Consider the following 21,444-nt stretch of genomic DNA (forward strand, 5'->3'; position numbering starts at 1 on the left):
ATATTGCCTACTGCCTCTGTGGCTTTAATTGACACTTGTGCAAGCCAAGGAGTTGTACCAAACGTACATGACACAGTTCTCGGCCAGAGCATTTGTGCATGTAATTTGTATACAGTATTATAATGAGCTGCTCAAATTTAAAATTGAGTAAAGTTGACATTCCTCTGTCTATGCTTCAATTTGGAATGCTAACCCCACAAGTACAGTGTTAAAACTAAAGGGGTTAAAAGGATGCTCAACTCTGTTGTTTACTGAGTTCACTGTGCCTTGCATTTTGTTCCATCTGACTTCCTGATTTCCAAAGTCTAACTGACTTTGGTACATGTCATTTTACTCCCCTTGTAGGCTGCTGGGTGTATATGTTCATTGACCAAATTGCAGTGCAATTTTATAAGTTCACATTGCTAACTTGCAAGCGGGTTACATGTTGTCTGAACAAAATCTGAAAATTAATAAAAAGGGAAAATGGTATTTCAGGTATTCACTGGGGCTGGGCTGGAAACTGGGAAGAAATTGGAAGTGAGAGAATTTTATTTGCCATTCTAAAAAGAATATAGCTTGCTAACAACTTTGAGTGAGTACCACAGAGGCTGGCTTTGTTTGGATGCAACTCTAAAGCAGGGGTGACTAATCTGTGACTCTCCAGATGTTGTTGCACTCCCAATTCTCAGCAGCCTGAGCCGTCATTGCCAATGGTGAGAGATGATGGAAGTTGTAATCCAGAGGACCACAAGACAGCACTCCTGTTCTAAACCATGCTTTAGCGCAGGCATAGGCAAACTCAGCCCTCCAGATGTTTTGGAACTACAACTCCCATTATCCCTAGCTAACAGGACCAGTGGTCAGGGATGGTGGGAATTGTAGTCCCAAAACATCTGGAGGGCCGAGTTCGCTTATGCCTGCTTTAGCATTATATGGAGGAGCTGCAGTGAACATTGGCTCTTGAGTTCCCCCTTGGCTCTTTTCCAGCATGACGAAGAGGAGGATTTTTGTGTTTCATATTAATTTCCTTTTAACTTGTCTGCTGAACCTAAACAAATTGTGGTTGAAACAAACCAGCCTTTTAGCTTAGCCACAGTTTGTCTGGCTTTGGACATCATGGATAGTTGCAGTCAATCTAAAATGGAAGTGAAAAATACTAAATTCCACACAGCTGTACCAGAGAGGGATTACAAGAGGCTCATTGTACCTGTTTCTCATAAAGTTAAATCACTGTTTAGTGTTGTGTCTGAATAAGGTGATATGGTGTGCATAAAATGTATTTGTATTGATTGGCTTTTGTTAGCTGTATTGCAGCTACTTTAATGAAACCCAGACATGCATTAATGAACATGGCTGCGAGTCTTGAGAGAGATCTTTTGATACATTGCTGAACATAAATTTCTGTTCTCGGCCCATTATTAACAACAGAACATTCCTGCCCTCTGGTTTGTGGTGACATAGGGCCTTAGACTGATAAAATGCTCTCTCTAAGCTTTAAATAAGCAATCAACACTCACCAGTGTTCTTCAGATCGTTATGTTAGTTGTGATCTTTTTTGTCACATGTACAATGATCTCAGTTTTATACAAAAGTTTTTAAAAGGTGCCTATATGCAAACATGGGCTTTCAATCCAAGGAGCTTTGTATCAATGTGAAAAACTTGGAAGACAGTTTGAAATGTGCAGAGGAAGGAGTGAGTGAGTGATGCCTCAACACTGTTTAGTATTGGCTAGTCGATATATACTACCTCAGGCAAGCAACCTGCCGCTTCTTTGACTGGCCACACCAAATTCCCCACGCCCTTCCACCCCAAAGTAGCATACATTCTTAAATGAGCAAGCAGACAAGTAACTGCATATTAATTCTCACGATGCTTAAGTCCGTGTTCCAACATCTTGCTAATACTTGCTCACCCTTGGGGATAAAGAAAATCATAAAAGGAATATTGTAGAGTCTGTTTTTTATGTATGTTAGCTTTTGGAGCATGCTGTTTGCAAATTACATGCAAGCTAAACATGGTGAATTCCTCTTTTCCACTTTCCCCTAATTTCATTTTCTCTACCTGTATTTGATGAAGAGTATTTGCCCTTTTACTTCTTGATTAATATTCACATGATCAACAGTCATGGGGAGAGTTGGGTCACCCCCAGCCACTTGCTCTGCCACATATTCAGGGTTCTGAATTGCACAGGGCACCTTTTCATGTATTGCAGGCTCACAGCTTCAGGCATTTCCCTCCAGCGTATGGAGGTCAGCAAGGCTGGGTGATGGGAAGGAGTCACAGTAAGGGAGTCTAGAAGGCATGGCCCTGCTGTACCCTTCAGTAGTATTAATCACATAAGGGGCAACAAGAAACAGGGCTATAGAGTGCTCTATATTTCATTGACTTGCACAACAAAACTTCATTGAGGCACTCAATCCTGAACATAATATGAATCCCACAGAGGGAAGAGTGGGTCTGTGCTCACTGGCCTCGCTGCCTCTGTTTCATCCCCATCACAGAATGTCTGAATTAGAGACCCTGCCCGACATTCAAAGCCTCCTCACATACTTTAGAACCCTGCCAAATTAAACAGCCGGATAAGAATATTGGTTTTAATGGACCTTGATTGCCAACTCAGGTTGAATACAGAGTGCCCACTTCTTGAATGGGAGGCAGAGGCTTCTGCTGGAGGAAATGGGAAGTGGTTTTTCTAGATTCCCATTGTCATGCCCACTTCCACATTCTTCCAGAGGGTCTCGCAACATTCTGGACTGATTTTTTGGAGACTGCAGGGGAAAAGATGAATTGGTGAAATTGCTTCCTCAATACTGTCCCTTTCTCTGGGTTTGGTTAGGGATTCCATGAGTAGAACTATACATGTTTAACAACAACAACAACAAATCCTACTTTACTGCAAGGGCCCCTAAATGATACTATGTTTCCCCCTTTTTATTCCCTCCCTAACCAGGCAAAACAAACCTGTATAAGTTTGAGTTCTAATTCAATGTATATTGCAAGTGGAGGTGCGGATAGCACTGTTAACATATGGGATTTAAAGTTCAGAAAACTTCACCGAGCTCTTAAGGTAAGACAAAACACTTCCTGTTTTATCTATTTGTCTATTAAATATGACTCTGAAAAAATACCCCCCCTCAAAACAAACCCTCTAGCTTTGGGTTCTGATCTTTAAAGCCCAAATTTCAACTCAAATTTTTAATTCCTATCACCATAGGTGTCTGTGCTAGCAGCAGGCTTTGTGGACTGTGTTGCTATATAAGGAATATTTTCAAGCTGTCATTTTATTACATTGTATCTCTGAATGATTATTTGAGTCTTCAGAAACCATGTTATGTGAAGCTGGCAATGAGTGTCGGGGCTGAGCACTCCACTCCCTCCACTTCTCTTGCCCCTCGTGTTGTGTGCTGCCTTCAGTGCGAAGCTCCTTGCTTGTATTAAGCCAGTCTTCGTGTTCGAAATGGGGAACTCTGGCTTCGTACCGGTTAACAAACCTGAATGTGTTTTTCTACAGTTTTCTGTTTTTTTAATCAGTTAATCCTTTTAATCTGTTGATAATCCCTGTATACCTATGCCACCATAATTATGGAATTTAGTTTCAATGCTAATTTTAGGATTTCTAGCTTTATAGTTGCCAAATGGCAATAAAGCTCCTCTTAAATAACTAGCTTTTATTTGAAAACATAATGCTTTGACATTTATATGTATGCAAATGTAGGATTATCTGGAAGACTGACAGTTCTTAGGTAAATAGCTGAACAAAAATTGTATGTGTTGGAGAAACGGTTGATGTAACTGTGCTATATTGGAATAGCATTTTGTATATACTGAATCCGGGAAACTTTTGAATACATGAACTCTGTATGAATGAATGTCTTCTACGGATACATTATTATTAAAAACACTACTTCTATCACTGTAGAATAGGGGTAGGCAGATGGTAGATTAGATCTCTGGGTGATTTTTGGCTTGATCATATGGGAGATGGTGATCCTTCAGATAGTGGCCTCAAACTGTTTAGCTATTGCAAGTTTGAATACTCTACCATGTGAAGGAGTTGCGTGTTAGGAGGAACATTAGATTAGGCTAGGCATGCCTGATGTGCTGGCTTTTCATTGCCAGAGTTGTCAGTCTGTTGGATTTCATACCTGACCCGCAGCAGAAGGTCCCAGGGCAGGTGGCAACAATATAGAAATGCTAGATTAAAATTAATTGAAACAATTCAATTCTTGATGTGGAGGATTCATTTGTGGGATTAGCTCATCTTCCCATTGTTCAAAGTTGTGCCTTTCCCCCTTAGACGTGTAGGTCAGGGTCTTAGTCCTGCTGGGTCTTTTAATTTTTGATACCAACCTTTGGAGATTGAGCCAGTTACAAATCTAAATATGAACTTTTTAACTGATAGGCTTCTGGAATAGAATATAACCAAACACATGGAAGTTAGCTGGCTCCATTGTCAGCTGCTGCTTTGTGAAGCCCTAAAAGTGTGAGAGAGACAAAGCTGGATTATGCCGTGTGGCTTGAATACTTGTATTACTTTAAACCTGACAGAACAAGAGAGGTTAAAAGGATAACTACCTTTTGTAAAAACAAGAAAACCAATTGCAACTGGCTAATATTTGCATTTTCTTATCTTCTTTAGGATCACAGAGATGAAATAACTTCTGTAACATTTAATTGGAATGATTGCTATATTGCTTCGGGGTCTATGAGTGGTGAAATTATCCTGCATAGTCTTACTACGAATTTATCCAGCACTCCATTTGGCTTTGGCAGCAGTCAGGTAAAGTGTCTGTGAAATGTGGTTCCAATGGGTCAGCTGCAGTGTGTCATACAAGTGATGGTTGGGTCTAACCATTTGCAATTAGATTTATAATTAATTGTCTCTCCCCCAGGTAATTGTTCTGCACCCCCAATAACTTCCATACTTGGGCTGCAATCCTATGCACCCTTACCTGGTAGTAAGTCACGTTGAATACAGTGAAACTCCCCCCCCCCCCCGAGTAACAATGCATAGCATTTGGCTGTTGGCATTTCAGGAAGCCCATGCTAAGCTTGTGTATTGAACTTGAGCTGCCCAACCCCACCCCCAACCTTCCAGTTCTGCAGTATACTGTACAAGCAGTTCCTCTATCCCTGACGTAGCACCTTTGTCCATGCTACACAGTAGATTGCTGTGGAACTGGGTCTTTTCATGTGGCACAACCTCTTGATCATCTTCTGCACATCTGATTGAACTTATGTGTCATGGCAAAATGGGTTATCGGAGTCGGGATAGACTTGCAAGTCCTTGCAAGGAAATAGGACTTTAAGGGTGAAACCTTTACTCCTATTCTTGATTTTTAAAATAAATAAGTAAATAAATTTACTTATATCCTGTTCTTTCCCATTGGTTCAGAACAGCTTATAGCAGTGTTAATATCTGAGATTTTAAAACTCAAGTAACTATTAATGTGAACATGGGCCTGGTTGCATTTCTCCTTGCTGTCTCCTTGAATAGTTTTATTGCTGGCACAGCTTGGTCATAGCCACATTTCAGTGCTGATGTTGAAAAGCTATAAAAATTTTTTTTTAATGAATGTGCTTGGGTTTTCTTATTAGAATTTCTAGCAGGTTGGACAAGTTAAGTGTCACACATACTGAGGATTGCAAATGGTAGCACTGTATTCATTGGAAGCAAAAGCCAAGTTTTCAAAAGCTCTGTTTTTGATTCATTGTTATCATCCATCAGTTATATTGATGCAAACTTCTTCTTAATAGTCAGTTTGCTCTTTTTTAAAAAGCCACCTCGTTGCAGAGCTAATAAAGTTGTCATAGCTGTGCTTTATGTGTGGCTTATTTGGGAAACTCTCTCTGACAGTTATTGATGGACAACGTGCTGTGGGTTAAAGACCAAAGCAATGAAAGCAGGGTGGTGGTGGTGGTGGAGGAGGATCTGAGCTGCAGTGATAAGATGCTGAAAATCTTACAGCTGAGTTGCATTGACTGTTATTTCCTGCTATTTACATTGCCGTTTGTAGCTTTACACTACATGCTGCTGAGGAAAGATTGGGTTGCTCTTTAAACCTTGAGGAATATTAATGTAAAATATAGGGAGCAATGTAATTTACAGTGAAGTCGGATAGGTTTATGGTAGAATATCAAAACAGGGTTTAAATATTGCCTATTACATAAACCATATAGCACTAATGAAAACAATGCAATCCTTTATTTGTATGGGATAATGTTAGAAGCATTAAAATATCTCATTTCTTTCTGACTACCACCTATTTATACATTTCTTTTCCTGAGTGAGTTATTTTACTTAACTGTCATGCGGGACAAAAGAAAGAGAGAGGCAAATGGAAGCAGTGGGTTTGGGAAGAGACATAAAGTGGGTGGCTTAATTTTTTCCTGCAACCTGGGTGCTTCCCCCTGCCCCTAATCCAAGAGAGAGGGCACGTTCTAATTATTGTTTAAACAGACTTCTTAAACAGGCATTTCCTTTTTCGCACATCTATTTTGGAAGTTTAAATACCTGATAGTCATCACCTGGCTTGGTTGGTACATGTTTCTTTGTTAGTCTTTCATGGGGATGGAGAGAAGCTGCAGCAGATTCTTCAAAGATACATATTTTCCTAGCTACAAAGACCACGTCAAAGGGGCTTGTGGGAGAGGAGTGAGGAAAGGCAAATAAAAGTTTTCTTATTATTGCCTATATGCATGTGCCTTTTTCGTGTTGCATTGTTTTAAAATGTATATTCAGAGCATGCTAAAAGCCTAATACATTAAGGAACCCATAAGGATTGTTTTTGAAAGTAGATTGTCATGGATTTGAAATTAGGACAGTTATTTAAAGTCTTAACAGTAACAAAGAATGCACTCAACTTAAAGCCCATTATTCCATCAATTTCAGGTCTAAAGTATCTTGTTGAATCACAGCTCCACTCTTGAAAACTCTTAATGGTTGAGACTTAAAAAGCTTGGCACTTTGTCAGGATTCAAGTTTCTATTGTTACTGCAAAAATGCCGAGCTTGGAAAAGTTGTTAAATTTTAATTGCATGTCACTCCAGTGAGGCCTAGATGGCAGACTTGCTGACTAAACATCTGAAATGGCTGTTCTTGTAATAAAGATGTATCAGTGCTGATGCTCACTTAAAGGGTTTCTAGGTGTTACTTTTTCTGTTTCTCACTACTAGATACCATGTCAAATTCAATCTCTTTTGTGGTGGGGAGCTGCACTGCATGAGCACTTCATAGAGTTGAATCAGAATTGGGGGCTGATTTTTTCATGAATACTTTTGTGCTCACCCCATTTTTAAATATATTTTTATGACTGCTCCTGCTGCAAAGCAGTCCCTCGCTGTTTTGTTATAATGTGCTGAAACTGCCACTGTACCACAAAAGGAGCAGCAGGGGTGTGCTGTTTTTCCCCTCCAATTCCCTGCTCCCCCAATAGATTAGGCTCTATTGCCAGATTTCACCTATGGTAACTGGGTATTAAGGATGGCAAAGACCTAAAAGTTCTGTAAGTAAGTGATGATACTGCTGCATTTGAAGGTAAGGCTAGTACTAGGATTCCAGTGGTGCAGCCTCTTGCCAACTAATTAGCAAAGAGGTTTTTTAAAAAATGTACACGTACTGCAGTTTAAATATATGCATTGGCAAAGCATGCCATCACTTTTAACATATGCAAATGTGTTTTCTTTCTTTTTCAGCCCATTCGGCACTTGAAATATTCTACCTTTAAGAAAGCATTATTGGGTAGCGTTTCCGACAGTGGGGCTGTAACTCTGTGGGATGTCAATAGCCAAGCCCCATATCATAACTTCGAAAGTGCTCATAAAGCTCCGGCCTATGAAATCTGCTTTTCTCCCATCAGTGAGCTGCTATTTGTAACTGTAGGTCTGGATAAAAGAATCATTCTCTATGACACCACCAGTAAAAAGTATGTATACCTTTGATAGAATATTATCTATTGACAGAATTCTGTGTGTTTTTCAGTGGTATAAAAAGGAATTTATGGCATACTATTATATATTTTGTGAAGCGCTGCTGATCAACAAACAAATAAAAATAAAGCCAGTCTACTGAGGCTTGATTTGGTCTCCTTTTAATTGATTGAGGCAACTGGAACATTTAGCATTTCTGCACAAAAATGGTTAGGTGTGGAACTTTTAACGTGCCACAAGGTTTGGTTTTGTGAAAGTAATATCTGGAGTGTGTTTCTTAATGGTGGAAAGCAATTTGTGTGTGGTTGTCTTAGTTACTGAATTGCTTGTAGGGAATATTAAAGCTGATGGAGTCCTTCTGCTTGACTTGAAAGCTTTCTTATTTGGTACACACACGTTTCATGAGAGGTGTCTAAAATTGAGACATTTTGACATTTTAATGGTTTTAGTTTGCAAAAGTCTCTTTATTGCATCTGCAGAGCCAATATATGAGCCACAGGGAAAATGCCAAAACCCACTGTTGAGCAATACCTTTAGTAGGACCAACCAAAGTTTGCAAAATAGGGAGCAAGCTCTCAATATCTCGAGAATTCTTCATTGGGCTGGATGTACTCATTGTGGGTATTCCTTCTGCCTTCCTTGGCCTGCCAGAGTTGGGCATCCAAAGCAGAGGGAGCCCTGAGTCCTCCAAAGAACAAGAGGACACTTGAAAGGGGGACAGCCCACAGGGAGCTGTTTGACACTGGCAGTTTCCTTCCTACCTACACACTTGAATTCTTGTCATTTTTGAGGAAAGGGGATATCCATTAGCAGCTGGGAATGTGTGTATTTGCTTGAAGAATGTAGTTTTATGTATTGTATGTAACTTAAACATAACATTGGGAAATAAGCAGAACTAAAATTACAGTGTGGTATAATGGTGTTGGCTTTGGGTTTAAGTCTTAGCTTGTCTGTGAAGCCCACTGAGTAATATTGGGGCAGACACTACCTTTTAGTCTAACCTGGCCAACAGCTAAGTGAAGAGGTAATGAAAAATAACTGTTATTTTGGAAACTGTAAATAAAATTGTAGCTGTCCTTTCTTTTCCCCCCCTTCTTGGGTGTTCAACATGTTTCTTTGTCACAAAAAAGGCAGCTGAAGACTTTAGTAGCAGAATCTCCTCTAACTGCAGTAGAATTCATGCCTGAAGGAACTTCCTTGGTGGTTGGATCTTCTCGTGGAAAGATATACCATTATGACCTAAGAAAACTGTCCGCACCTGTGAAATCAGTCAGTGCTCACAAAACCTCTGTGAAATGCATAACACTACAGTGCTCTAACAGCTTTTCAAGGGTAAATGTCTTGTGCATTTAGTGTATAAGTGTAAGTTAAAACGGAAATAAAATGTGGCTAATTATGATCAATATATGCCAAAGCACACAAGATGGCATGTTTGTGCTAAGCCCTGTATCACTTTTCCGTTGTAATTGTAGTTAGAATTGTATACAACTGACCCTTTTTTCAAAGCTTGATGGCTCTGTGTACTTAACACACATCTATTTGAGTGCTCTATTCCCCCCCGCTCCCAATACGGTGGACCCTCCAGCTATGAACTTAATTTGTTCCGGGGGTCCGTCCGCAACCTGAAAAGTCCGTATCCAGAGGTGCTGCTTATGCGCATGCGCTCATGGTGAAACCCGGACGTATACACTTCTGGGTTTGCAGCGTTCGCAACCCAAAGTTTACGTATCCAGAGGGATACGTAAGTAGAGGTATGACTGTATTATAAATGGTGTCTGCTATTTTTGGGAAGCAGCAGTAGAAGAAAATTGTAACTTAATACTTGACTGTCCTTTTTCCCTTCAGAGTAAAGCACTTCTGACTAACTTATTTCTGTTTCAGTCTAGCCTTAAGTCATCCTTAACTAAGCAGGCCTGCAAAAGATCTGATGTCAAAACAACAAGCAATACTGGAGGGATTCAGAATGCTGGCATGATCAAAAATGTTACTCCTAACATGCCTGCCACGTTCCTGTCCCCATCCTTGCCAACAGCTGAAGTTAAAGGAGCTGATGCCATTCAGGATAAATCTGGTAAAAAAATGCCAGCACTTGTGAGAACCATGAAGGAGGGAAATACGAAAGTACCAATTGTTGCCATTTTAATAATTGCTTAATTGATCCTTTATTTTATTTCTTGACTTACAGTATTTATTGGGTGGTATACATTTTTAAAAAACAAATTCTTAAAATATAAAAATGCAATGTAGAGAAAATTAAAACCAGGTTATAATAATATTGGAATAAATCCAGCAACAGAGAAAATAGGAGCACCAAAAGTCTAAAGCTGAGCTCCCCAGTGTGGTATATGTTGGTACATTCAGCCACCCTGTTTGGTGCCTGCAAAGGCCTCCTGCTCCTCCAAATGTTTAATTTTTTTTTGGGGGGGGGAGGGTTGTTTGGATCATGGCACCTGCTCTTTTGGTTTGTTTTGGGGTTGGAGTGGGGAGATTTTAAACACTGCCAATTTTTCTTCTGTGAAAAAGGCATTTTGAAGCATCCACAATAATGTTCTAGATCTCTAAAAAGTGCCCCCAGGCCCAAAATGTTGCAGACCAAAGTACTGAGAAAATAAGGTCTGGTGCCAAAAGGAAGCTCAATACTGTGACCTGAGGTCCAGCGCTGAGGGCCTTCTGGTGGTTCCCTCAGTGCGAGAAGTGAAGTTACAGGGAACTAGGCAGAGGGCCTTGTTGGTAGTGGCACCCGCCCTGTGGAGTGCCTTCCCACCAGATGTCAAGGAAATAAACAACTATCTGACTTTTAGAAGACATCTGAAGGTAGCCCTGTTTATGGAAGTTGTTAATGTTTGAAGTTTTATTCTGTGTTTAATGTTCTGTTGGTAGCCGCCTAGAGTGGCTGGGGAAACTCAGCCAGATGGGCGGGGTATAAATATTATTATTATTATTATTATTATTATTATTATTATTATTATTATTATTTATTACCACCACCTATGTAGAGGATATTCTGCAACTGGGGCGCCAGTCATACTATTACTCTCCTTTATTTAAGATACAATAGCTACCCACTTCCTCTCATTTGGTGGGGTGCATTCAGAGAAGGGTCTCTTAGGGTCCAGGCAGGCATATATGGTTGGAGAAGATCATCTAAGCAATCTGGCTCCATTCCCATACCCAGGTATTGGCTCAGCACACCCACTGCCTCACCTGGATTAGTTGAAAAGGAAAGAGAAAACTGCATGTTGTACACCTGTTGGTGACGCCTCAGTCCTCACCTCTGGATTATTTATTTGAGTCATTTACTGTAGATGTTAAATGGCATGGGGATAAAAATATCCCTGTGGAGCCCATAGCATAATTGGCAATGGGTACAGCGATATCCTGCCCCCTCTAGCACCACTTTTTGGAATCAGCTATCCAGGTATCAGTAGAACCACTGTGAGACAGTATATCCAACACTGAACCAGACAGCTTATTCAGAAGGACGCCATTGTTGATAACACTGAAAGCCACTGAGGGGGCCAAGAGGACCAGGGTTATACTCTTCCTAGCCTTCTCTTGGCAGAGTTCATCCCAAAGGGCACCCAGAATACAGACTTGGAAAGCTCAAGCCAAGTGTTCATTCATCGTTGCTAGCAGTTGACTTAATTTTTTTTCCAGACCACTGCACAAGTGACTGAAATAAAGATGAAGAACGTGATTCTAGATCTTAACTATTTTATAAAAACATTAAAAAATATCTGTATGTTGTGATCCTTTTCGGTACATATAAAACATTCAATTAAGTGTGATGCTTTCTCACTAAGCTCAAGCTGACAGCTTAATCTGTCTTGATGAATGGAGTTCATACCTGTTCACCTCCTTGTGGAAATGTGAGTGGGAGTTCTGTCAAGCACTTTGGGTGCCAAATTGAAGTAAAGCTATCTTTATTGCTAGGCAATGCTAGCATTAAAGCTTAAGGCGGAATCCTCTTATCGCAGTTTTGGAGGATAGGGTGCTGCTGAGTAATTTTATTGTCCACACAGTTAATGTGATAAGACAACAGGTTTTGTTGTACCTTAGTGTGTTTGCTAGACCTGTTGTCAGAGGCTTATTGATAATGGCAGTAGCTTTTACTTCCTTCCAAATCCTTGACATCTTCCCTCAGAACCAAATTCTATTGGTTCCTATGGGACTTGTTTCCAGTTTATTTATTGGCAGCCTTCTACCTTTTTAAAGCTTCTTTTAGGGTGCTTAAATACCCTGGCTGAACTATATTGAACTTGTCTTGTTCTTCCTGTAGGACTCTTCTATGCATAAACATTTATGTTGCTTATGGAACTAGAAAGTGCTGGTGTCTAATAGATTTTGTGAAGAAAGCTTAATTTGTCATTTAAAATGACAATCTTATTCAGGAAAATGGATGTGTTCCTCTTCTAGGATTCCCACGCAGCTGCAGTTTGGATGTAATTCCTTCCAAAGAAATTGATCATGGGAATACTTCTAATCCAGCTGATGATTTGGGGAGAAATAGTTTAGGTGACTTGTTCTCTCCACTTCGAGATGGTAAGTTGACATTGGAAAAAGATTGTATCGATACGTGTGCTGGAAAGGACTCCATCCTATTACATCCGGCAGTTAAGACCCTTAATGCTTGCAGTCATGCCCATCCTATATAGAGCATATGCTATTAAAATAAAATAAAATATATCCAAATTAATAAGGTGCCTCTTTAGATAGTGGTCAGTCATAATCCCCAAACCATGCCTACTGTATTAAAAACTTAAGCAGTAATTGTTTACTGTTTGAACAAAAGATCAGGTAGAGCTGTTACTCAGATTCTACCTGTATAGGATTTCCCTCCCTTTTTACAGTCAGTATTTATTGCTTTGTCCTATAGATGTTGCAGTTTGTAAAACAAGTGAAGATGTTCCCGGAAAGAGTGATGGTAAGCACTTACTCTAGTACATTTTTAGTATCTCTTGAGGGCCCAGCCTGACACTAAATTGGTTTAATGCTACAGGAAATCTGAATAAGTACCAATAAATGAAGGTAAGTAAAAACAAACTGGGGCATGGGGTGTCATATTTGCTACACTGTGCATGCTAAACCTGTGTTCAGGAAACATTCTTGGTTCAAACAGTACAAATCTATAATCCTTTAAAATATAAAGTGGTATGGAAATGAAATGAATAAAATAATAAAAAATACACAAGTGTGTGACTTTGCTTTTCATTCTAGGTATGGATTTTCAACCTTACCTTTCCAGTCTGGATTTTCTCTCCCAGTTCAGCACTGCATTGCCTGTAAGAAAAAATCCAGTAGGATCTGGCCCACAAGTAATGCATTCTAGTCCACTTAATATATTTGTTGGCTCTCCTATCAAAGAGGATGATGAGAATCCAGATGTTGATGCTAAGAAAACTAATCATGGAAGACAAGAGTCCAGAGAACATTTCAAACAGGTAATGCTGTAATTCTAATTGCCTGTGACTTGAGCTGTCCGCCTTGCATTTTTGTTTGCTGTTTCTGCTTTTTGCTGCGTAGAAACATGCACATGTTGGATAGTAGTGCCTTCTAGGCACGGGCTGTTTGCTTCCTAACCATAGTCATGAGATTAGGAGCACCGTAATGCATGCAAATCCCCCCCCCACCCCTTTCAGTTTTGGGGTGTTAGGAGAGGGATAGTGCTTCTGGCAGGGGACACGTCATGCTTCTTCTGGGGTAGTTTATCTACCTTTGGTCTCCACTCTGCACTCAGCTCTCACCTGTGACTCCTAGAAGCTGCAGCTTGGGGTGGATTGAGATAATAAACTTTCTCCCATCTTTTGTGGTTGCTAGATAGTGCTGTTTTTGATTGTCCCAAAGGGCCCAGCACATGACTGAGTGTACTACTTATCAGGCAAGAAATATTTATATTTGTGGGGCTGTGTTGGCTTTCACATTTATTTTCCCCCTTCTGTGCAAAGTTGAGTTCCTCCAGCTCTGAGTTTACAAATATGAATACCTCCCCGTTGGCCAACATAATCAGGAGTCCTGATCCCCGAGAGAGGCTTATTAAGAACCTTCAGGCACAACTGACCTACGAATCGCCAGTGAATGGTCCTACCTCAGCAAGTAGGTCTAAATTTCACCTTTCTGTTATGGAACTGGCTAATGGCATCCTTGGTGAATGTAATGGGAGTGCAACAGTCTCTAAATATTTTTTTAATATATAAAATTTATGATGTACTACTGAATAAAAATGTAGCATCATCTAATGTTTCTGTCTTTGTGTGCATGGTGTACTCTGCCAATTAGTTTGCGTAATTTTCCACGAATGGTCTTCAATCACTTCAGCACTTCAATCACATTTCCAGTCATGCGCCTGCTTTTAAATTCTTAAATCCCAGCACTTATGAACAGTCAAGAACTTACGTTTTCATTTCATAAATATAGGTGGTGATTAGAAATAATGTGACTTGTGTGCTGTGGTGTGCCCATCTTGCCTGCTTATATAGTAGTTGTCTGTATCTTTTTGGGTCCCCTTTTCTTGCCCCAAGTTAAAATGAAATGCTCATACTTTACTTTGCATAGCTTCAAAGATAACTTCTTCGGTTACTGCTGGAGTTGCCAACTCGCTATCGGAAAAAATAGCAGACACTCTTGGAAGCAGCAGATTGAATGCACCTTTATCATCCGTTCAAATTCATTTCATTCAGAATATGATACAAGAAACTCTGGATAACTTCAGGTAAGTTGAGTTGTATCGACACTTTGACTATAGTTATCAGTTTATAAAGCCTGAGCAAAATAATAACTTTAGCGGAGCCCGACAACAAGATGTTGCAGTGTATCTCTGGAGTGTGTGGGTTACTTGTGGCTGAGGGTGTGTGTGTGAAGAAACAGAAGATACATCAAAGGCACTAATCTCAGCTCTAGCTTGGGTCTGTCTTAAGGAACATCTTCTTTGTTTATGAATATTTAAAAGTGTGTCCAGTTCCCATGCAAGTCAGTAGAGCATGAGCTTCATGCAGTCAAGTACTAGATTTGGCCAGGGATGAGATTTGAGAGGATAAGGTGACCTTTGCTGCAACCTGAGAGGTACGGGAGAATTTTGGCAGACTCTGAACCAGCCTTTCCCTTCCTCTGACCTGCAGTATTAACTCTGGGCTGCATTGCAAGCCTGCCTCAAATATGCTGTTTTGACAACAACCCTGTGGTGAATATGAATGCTCCAAATTGCTGGCTTCATTCTTCATAGTCTGTTGGGTGTCGTGGGCCTCTGCAACTCCGACTTAAAAAAGAAAAGGTTAGCAAGGTGCTATAGAATTGGCTGGCATTTCAGCATCACATCAGAAATAGATCAAATTAATATACCTACCAAATATACACTTCAGCATTCTTTCTGCCCCAGGAAAGCTAATTGTCTTTGAGTGGTTTTAAGAAAGCAGTGGGGTTAGCTCTGGATTTGTGTCTTAAGTGCTTCTCTTGTCATTGTGACGTTCTATGACATCACTGTATCTTTTCTTAGCCTTGTTACTTGTTTATGAGCAAAAAACCCACCACATTTCAGTGTGCTGTTGTAGTACAACTCAATCAGGACATAATCAAACTTTTGTATGAATTAATTCAAGAAGTTGGTAAGTTAATTCACAAAGCCCCTGGAGTGTGCTGCTCTTGCACATTTTAAACAGCCAGACATGGCTTAGATTCTCTTCATCTCGAGTAAATACAATCTGCCACAGAGCAACAGTTTACAGGTGCATCTGTAGGCACATATCATGAAGCTTTTATTGTAAATGAAGAATGTTTGTTGGAATCTGTTCCAATGTGCATCTGGAGCAATTACATTTTCCCAATTTATAATAAAAGAAATTTTATGGCAAGAAACACTCAGTGTGTTTCATTTCCTGGAATCTGAAATAGTACATTTTCAGTATTAGTTGACTAGTACTACTTGGGTTGTCATCAGATTTCTCCTTTTCTGTTCTTATTACTAGCCTTGTTTAGCTTTTGCTTATAGCAGAGCATTCTTCTTGCACCTGGTGTTGTGAAACTGGCCATTGCCTCTTGGCTAGAAGGAGTGACTTGTAAAAAAAAGCAGAGGGAGGAGGGGGTTCGAGTACTTTGTCCTTCACTTCCAAAGTTTGTCTCTATTCCATTTACCATAGTCTATAGCAAACAGAAAGGGATGCAGGTGACGCTGTGGTCTAAACCACTGAGCCTCTTGGGCTTGCCGATCAGAAGGTCAGCGGTTCGAATCCCCACGACTCTCGGTCCCAGCTCCTGCCAACCTAGCAGTTCAAAAACACGCTAAAAAGTGCAAGTAGATAGATAGTTACCGCTCCAGCAGGAAGGTAAATGGCATTTCTGTGTGCTGCTCTGGTTTTGGTGTTCCGTTGCACCAGAAGCGGCTTAGTCATGCTGGCCACATGACCCAGAAAAACTGTCTGTGTATAAACGCCGGCTCCCTTGGCCTGTAAAGCAAGATGAGCGCTGTAACCCCAGCGTCGTTCGTGACTGGACTTAATTGTCAGGGGTCCTTTACCTTTTTACAGAAAAAAGAGTCTATGGCATTACTGAGTGGTAATCCAAAACCCTTGATCTGTTATGCTGGAAGGCATTTAAGTTGATGGTGCCCCTCTGCCTAGCCGTGGAGGTTCCGTGTGCTCCCTTGTAATTTGTGGGTGGATGGAAGTTACTACTGGCAGCTGGTGCATATCTCTGAAATGGGGTGTTTCGAGGCTGGGTGGGAGTGGAGCTGAGCTACTCAAGAATCTACTGGCTATTAAGCCAGTCTAGCTACTGGCAGGCTGTGGCACTGAGTCCAGTATGGGCCTCTCTGTTGCAGCAGACCATAGCTGCTGCATCAAAAATAATAAAATATCAGATATTTCAATTGTGCCCTTAACCTTAGATGATTAGATGACCCCTGGGGTCACTTTGAACTCTATAATTCTGTGACCCTATGACTCATTAAGAACCCAGTACAGTGGTACCTTCGGTTACAGACGCTTAAGGTTACAGACTCCACTAACCCGGAAGTAGTACCTTTGGTTAAGAACTTTACTTCAGGATGAGAACAGAAATGGCGCTGTGGAGGTGCAGCGGCAGCAGGAGGCCCCACTAGCTAAAGTGGTACCTCAGGTTAAGAACAGTTTCAGGTTAAGAACGGACCTCCAGAACGAATTAAGTTCTTAACCTGTGGTACCACTGTACTGGAAATTAATTGCTGCGAAGGTGCTATGCTTTCCCTAATGTCATCTTAGTTCTTGTGGGCTCCAATAAAGATATGCATTATCGTTGAATTTAGATGTTTAGTCTAGTCCTGAAAATCACCTTTAATTTAAGAACCAAAGAGAAATGGGTAAACTTGCGAACAGGAATTGAAGGTGCATGGTATTTGTTCCTTCAGGGAAGCCTGCCATCGTGACATTGTGAATTTGCAAGTGGAGATGATCAAACAATTTCATGTGCAGCTGGTATGTATAAAATATATACAGTTTTAAAGGCATTTCAGCTGAAAACTCTACTCTGGATTGCTTGTTCATTTTAAGATCCTAGAAAGAGCAATGAGATTATTGAGAACCTTGGTTTGCTAGGTTTGGAATACTATAATTTTTGCTAAGTGACACTGCAAACTAACTCGCAATCTGTTGTTTCTTAAAAGCTGGGCACAGAATAGTACTGTCTGATGAGTGTAATATCACATACTTGGGGTGGAAGGGAAACTAGATTGCTTTGCTGAGAAAGTAGTGCTTGAGACAGACTTCCTACATTCTTAGTGATTGACTTCAAATTTTCAAAGGAAAAATTACAGTGGCCCAGTTTGGATGTCACAATAAGCCATAGTCTGAAAAATGATTGTTTACCATGTACACTGCTCAGTTGCACCCACCCTTTGCCAATGTGAGACACAAACCAGAGAATGTTCCTTCTTGTAGTTTGGAGAGAGAGAACCCATGAGCACTTGTTCACATGTAATGCTAAGCCAGCCACTCTGTGTGGTTTTGCAAGGGGGGGGGGCAAGGTGGGTGCATTTGAGTAGCGTATATGAGCATAACACAGTAACCAGAGTTTATTTCAGCCTGTGGCTTGCTATGGCATGTGAACTGGGGCCAATATCTTCTGACCACCTTGATTCCAACATTAGTATTCTATATAAAAATGCATAGTCGGGTTTGGAAATATTTTTCTCTAGTAATGCAATGTTCTGTTCTTTTCCCCTCTAGAATGAAATGCATGCCTTACTTGAAAGATATTCTGTAAACGACGGCTTAGTAGCTGAAATTGAGAGATTACGTGAGGAAAATAAAAGATTGCAAGCCCACTTCTAAAAAGTCCGTGTTCATGCAAGGAAAATGAGTTGAATTTTTTTTATTGTGCTATGGCACACTGATGTCATATGTCTGACACTTAAGTAGTATGTGTAAACTCAGTGTTTTTTCCAGCACTAAAGAACCTTATTTTAAAATAGAAAAGGCAATAGTTAACTGATTAATACAAAAATATGCACTAATAATGTTTATATCAAAGGGTTTTTATGGAAAACTTGAAATACATTGGTTATAAAGAGAGGCTTAACAAGAGTATTAATCAATTTTAGCTATAAACAAAGTGCCTTTTTATAAAGGGAAACTAAATAGGAAATGTATTTTGTATAAGAATTGCTTTGTTCTGATAAATTTATTATGCATTTCAGTTATTTTTTTGCAATGAAGACTTCCATGACAATGTCTTGGTTTTGTTTCCTTTGGCTAGAAAAAACATAAATGTTTCACATGCAGTTTTTATTGTATATTCTCTTTTGCTACTGACTTTTTCCTATAAATGTTACTTTGTAGGTGTAGGATGCAATCTTAGATTTTTGTTACAACTGAGTTGCATATTTACATAATTTAATGGCATACTGATAATTTGTTCCGACTGAATAAACAATTTGTGAAGTTGCATAAACATGCTTGACTAATACCAGTCCTCTGTTTCTGACTTCCAGCTTGGTCCTCAAGCTCTCTTTTTAGCACAGGTCCAGTGCAGTCCTAAGAGTCATAAGAACATCTGTCATTTTACCCAGTCTGCAGTTGTGGTTGGAAAAGATATATTTGCCACTGTATGACTAGTCAAGAGCAGATGTAATGGCTGATTACAGGTTTAAACTCGCTTGGCATACTTTTATCTGGCTTCATAATACCATTTTTGCATTGTAAATTGAGTGCTTACTTTGTGGTTCACATGCAGCCTGTTCAGACAGTAGGCAAACTAATTTTTAAAATGAAAAGTTGTTGCCCTGTGCCCTGCCAACATTTTGAACAGTCTTTGCTGCTAAGACTGCAGTCATGCCAGCCTTCATCGAAGTAAGTCCCATTGAGCTTAATGAGACTGACTTCTAGGTAGACATGTCTGTAGAATTGCACTGTAAGATTATCATGAACATCTCAAGTTGACTACAAAACTTGGCTTGTCTTCAGAGAATTATCCTTAAGGAACAGCCTTAAGCATTTCAACACAGTTTTTGCCTTGGGAAGGGTGGAGATTGGGTGGAGGGAATGACCAACCCTTGCAGCCTGGCTTTCTTATCATTGCTGTTCTCTGACGCCATAATTTCTTAGAAGCCCAAAATCTATATTAACAATATCAATAGTGTAATTGTTATGCACATAGTTGCCTTGGGAGGATCTACCCTTAAAGGTAAACAAGTCTGCTTGGTAATTTGATGTTCACTAGGACTTACTTCATCCCATTTTTTAGGATTTCAGGAAGTATGTTGAGGAGTATCGCTTACTGCTCTGCTATTTTTATTTATAAATACTATGTTGTGAAGGACAGTATGAACATCCAATAACTTCTGCTGACCATCAGGGTCACTCAATTGTTTGTGAAAGAGGAAGGTGCACTAAATGAAGCTAGTGATGTGTTTCTTGTATGTGTACAGCTAACTGACCCAAGATCTCTCTGCCCACGTTTGGGAGATTCCCCTCTCCCATAGCAGCCCAATATGATGCAGGCCCTATTGTTCAGAAGGCCTCCCGGTCCCTAAAAAGCATTTTTCAGGGGTGCAGAGAGGAGCAAAAGAGAAAAGGGGTTGTACAAGCTGCCTTCCACTTGTGCTACCGCAAGCTTACTTTTTAAGGTGCCATGCTTTTGTTTTCATGGTAGCAGACTTGACCCTGAGTACTTCTCTGGGATTTTGGAGGAAAGAAGCTTCTTGACCTCAGTGTTGGCTGTTCCTTATATTTAGAGGTAACCTTTGACTGTGCAGACTTCCCTTGTTTTCCTACTACGTCATGAAACTAGGCAGCAATCATCCAGACCTCAGGGGAGTAATACAGGATTGATGTTCCTAAAACTGAAATTGCAGATGACTATATGCAATCATACCTATGGGAATTACTGTCGAAAGTAAAGCATTTAAGTGTGTGATTCAGCTGCAGCTTTGTACAGAAAGAATGCATACTGTTTTGGCAGAGATATAAAACTTGGAGATAACACACGTCAAAATAGTACTTGTCTTCATTTGCCCTCATTTTCGTATGTAAAGCATTTTAAAGTTTGATGCAAGAGAATTTGTAAGATATACTGCTTTGCTTTTGCATGCTGCATAGATCAAAATCAATGGGACATTAAAATGCTAATATGTAGACATAAAATCGAGAAATACCTTTAAAGGGGGAGAAACATTGAGTACTTTTAGTTTTAAAACTTTCACAGCAGCACATTAAATGCTTTTGTTTTGGTTTTATGTGTTAAGGTGCAATAACATCGAGAATTTAAAATTAAAGCATATATTTCTGTGTTCAATTACATGCCTCACCTTTGGCTTGTTATAATTTTCTTTTTCTCTATAATTGGGACAAGGAGGTGCTTTTTTGTTCTCATAAACTCTGATGGAAAACTTGGGCTTCACCAGTGGATTTCTTCTTGCATCTCTCATACAATGCTGATATGCTTCTAGGTTAACCACTCAGAAGGCAGGCAGAAAGCTTGTTTGCTGCAGAATATGAGATCTACTCCATTCAAAAGTGAGTGAAAGTTTATGTTTAGAAGCTATTCAGTTTTGAAACAGAATAGCAGTATTCAGTAATTAACATTTTTAGTGAGTTTTGCTGTGATGGCTAATCACACACATGGAAGATCTGGACCCCACATGAAAGCCAGCCTAAAACAAATGATTAAAATAAGATGCGGTGAACAGGGCTGCACATTGTTCATACTAGGGTGTATTGACTTCTGTGTGTTTATGAGAAAAGATGAGTAGAAGACATAATGAGGGCTTAATTCACTTAGTCTGCAGTCCTTAGGTGTGTGTAAGGAAAAAGCTGGAGCCAGCAGGATGGAAGTGAAGGCAAAGGAACACACTTGCACTTCTCCCTTAACTTCATCCATTCATTTCTTTAAAATTCATCCTGTTTCAGAAACATGTCTAATCCCCACCCCCCAAGGTTTAAGGATGTTCCTGGGGACTGTCCTTGGTTTGCATCGAAACCACATTGCAACATGACCCTTTTGGGGCTCTACCAACAGAACTGGGCAGTGTCACTGCTGGGCAGTGACAACGGAGGAGGTGGCAAGAGTGG

General features: G+C 40.1%; 1 protein-coding gene across 2 annotated transcripts in view; it reads left to right on the forward strand.

The window, feature by feature from the left end:
• Positions 1–18,826, forward strand: part of NEDD1 (NEDD1 gamma-tubulin ring complex targeting factor) — a 28,253-nt gene extending 9,427 nt beyond the window's left edge. For both annotated transcript variants that reach the window (XM_082240778.1, XM_082240779.1), the window contains 12 exons: positions 2,934–3,050; positions 4,623–4,763; positions 7,679–7,908; positions 9,043–9,244; positions 9,794–9,983; positions 12,329–12,454; positions 12,789–12,836; positions 13,130–13,353; positions 13,858–14,005; positions 14,465–14,621; positions 17,286–17,352; positions 18,103–18,826. In XM_082240778.1, coding sequence (XP_082096904.1) covers positions 2,934–3,050; positions 4,623–4,763; positions 7,679–7,908; positions 9,043–9,244; positions 9,794–9,983; positions 12,329–12,454; positions 12,789–12,836; positions 13,130–13,353; positions 13,858–14,005; positions 14,465–14,621; positions 17,286–17,352; positions 18,103–18,207 — 1,755 coding nt within the window. In that variant the 3' untranslated portion in view covers positions 18,208–18,826. The remainder of the gene's footprint in view (positions 1–2,933; positions 3,051–4,622; positions 4,764–7,678; positions 7,909–9,042; positions 9,245–9,793; positions 9,984–12,328; positions 12,455–12,788; positions 12,837–13,129; positions 13,354–13,857; positions 14,006–14,464; positions 14,622–17,285; positions 17,353–18,102) is intronic.
• Positions 18,827–21,444: the final 2,618 nt, after the last annotated feature.

The sequence above is a fragment of the Podarcis vaucheri genome (genome assembly GCF_965113315.1).
Source record: "Podarcis vaucheri genome assembly, chromosome: 10".
NCBI classification, from domain to species: domain Eukaryota; kingdom Metazoa; phylum Chordata; class Lepidosauria; order Squamata; family Lacertidae; genus Podarcis; species Podarcis vaucheri.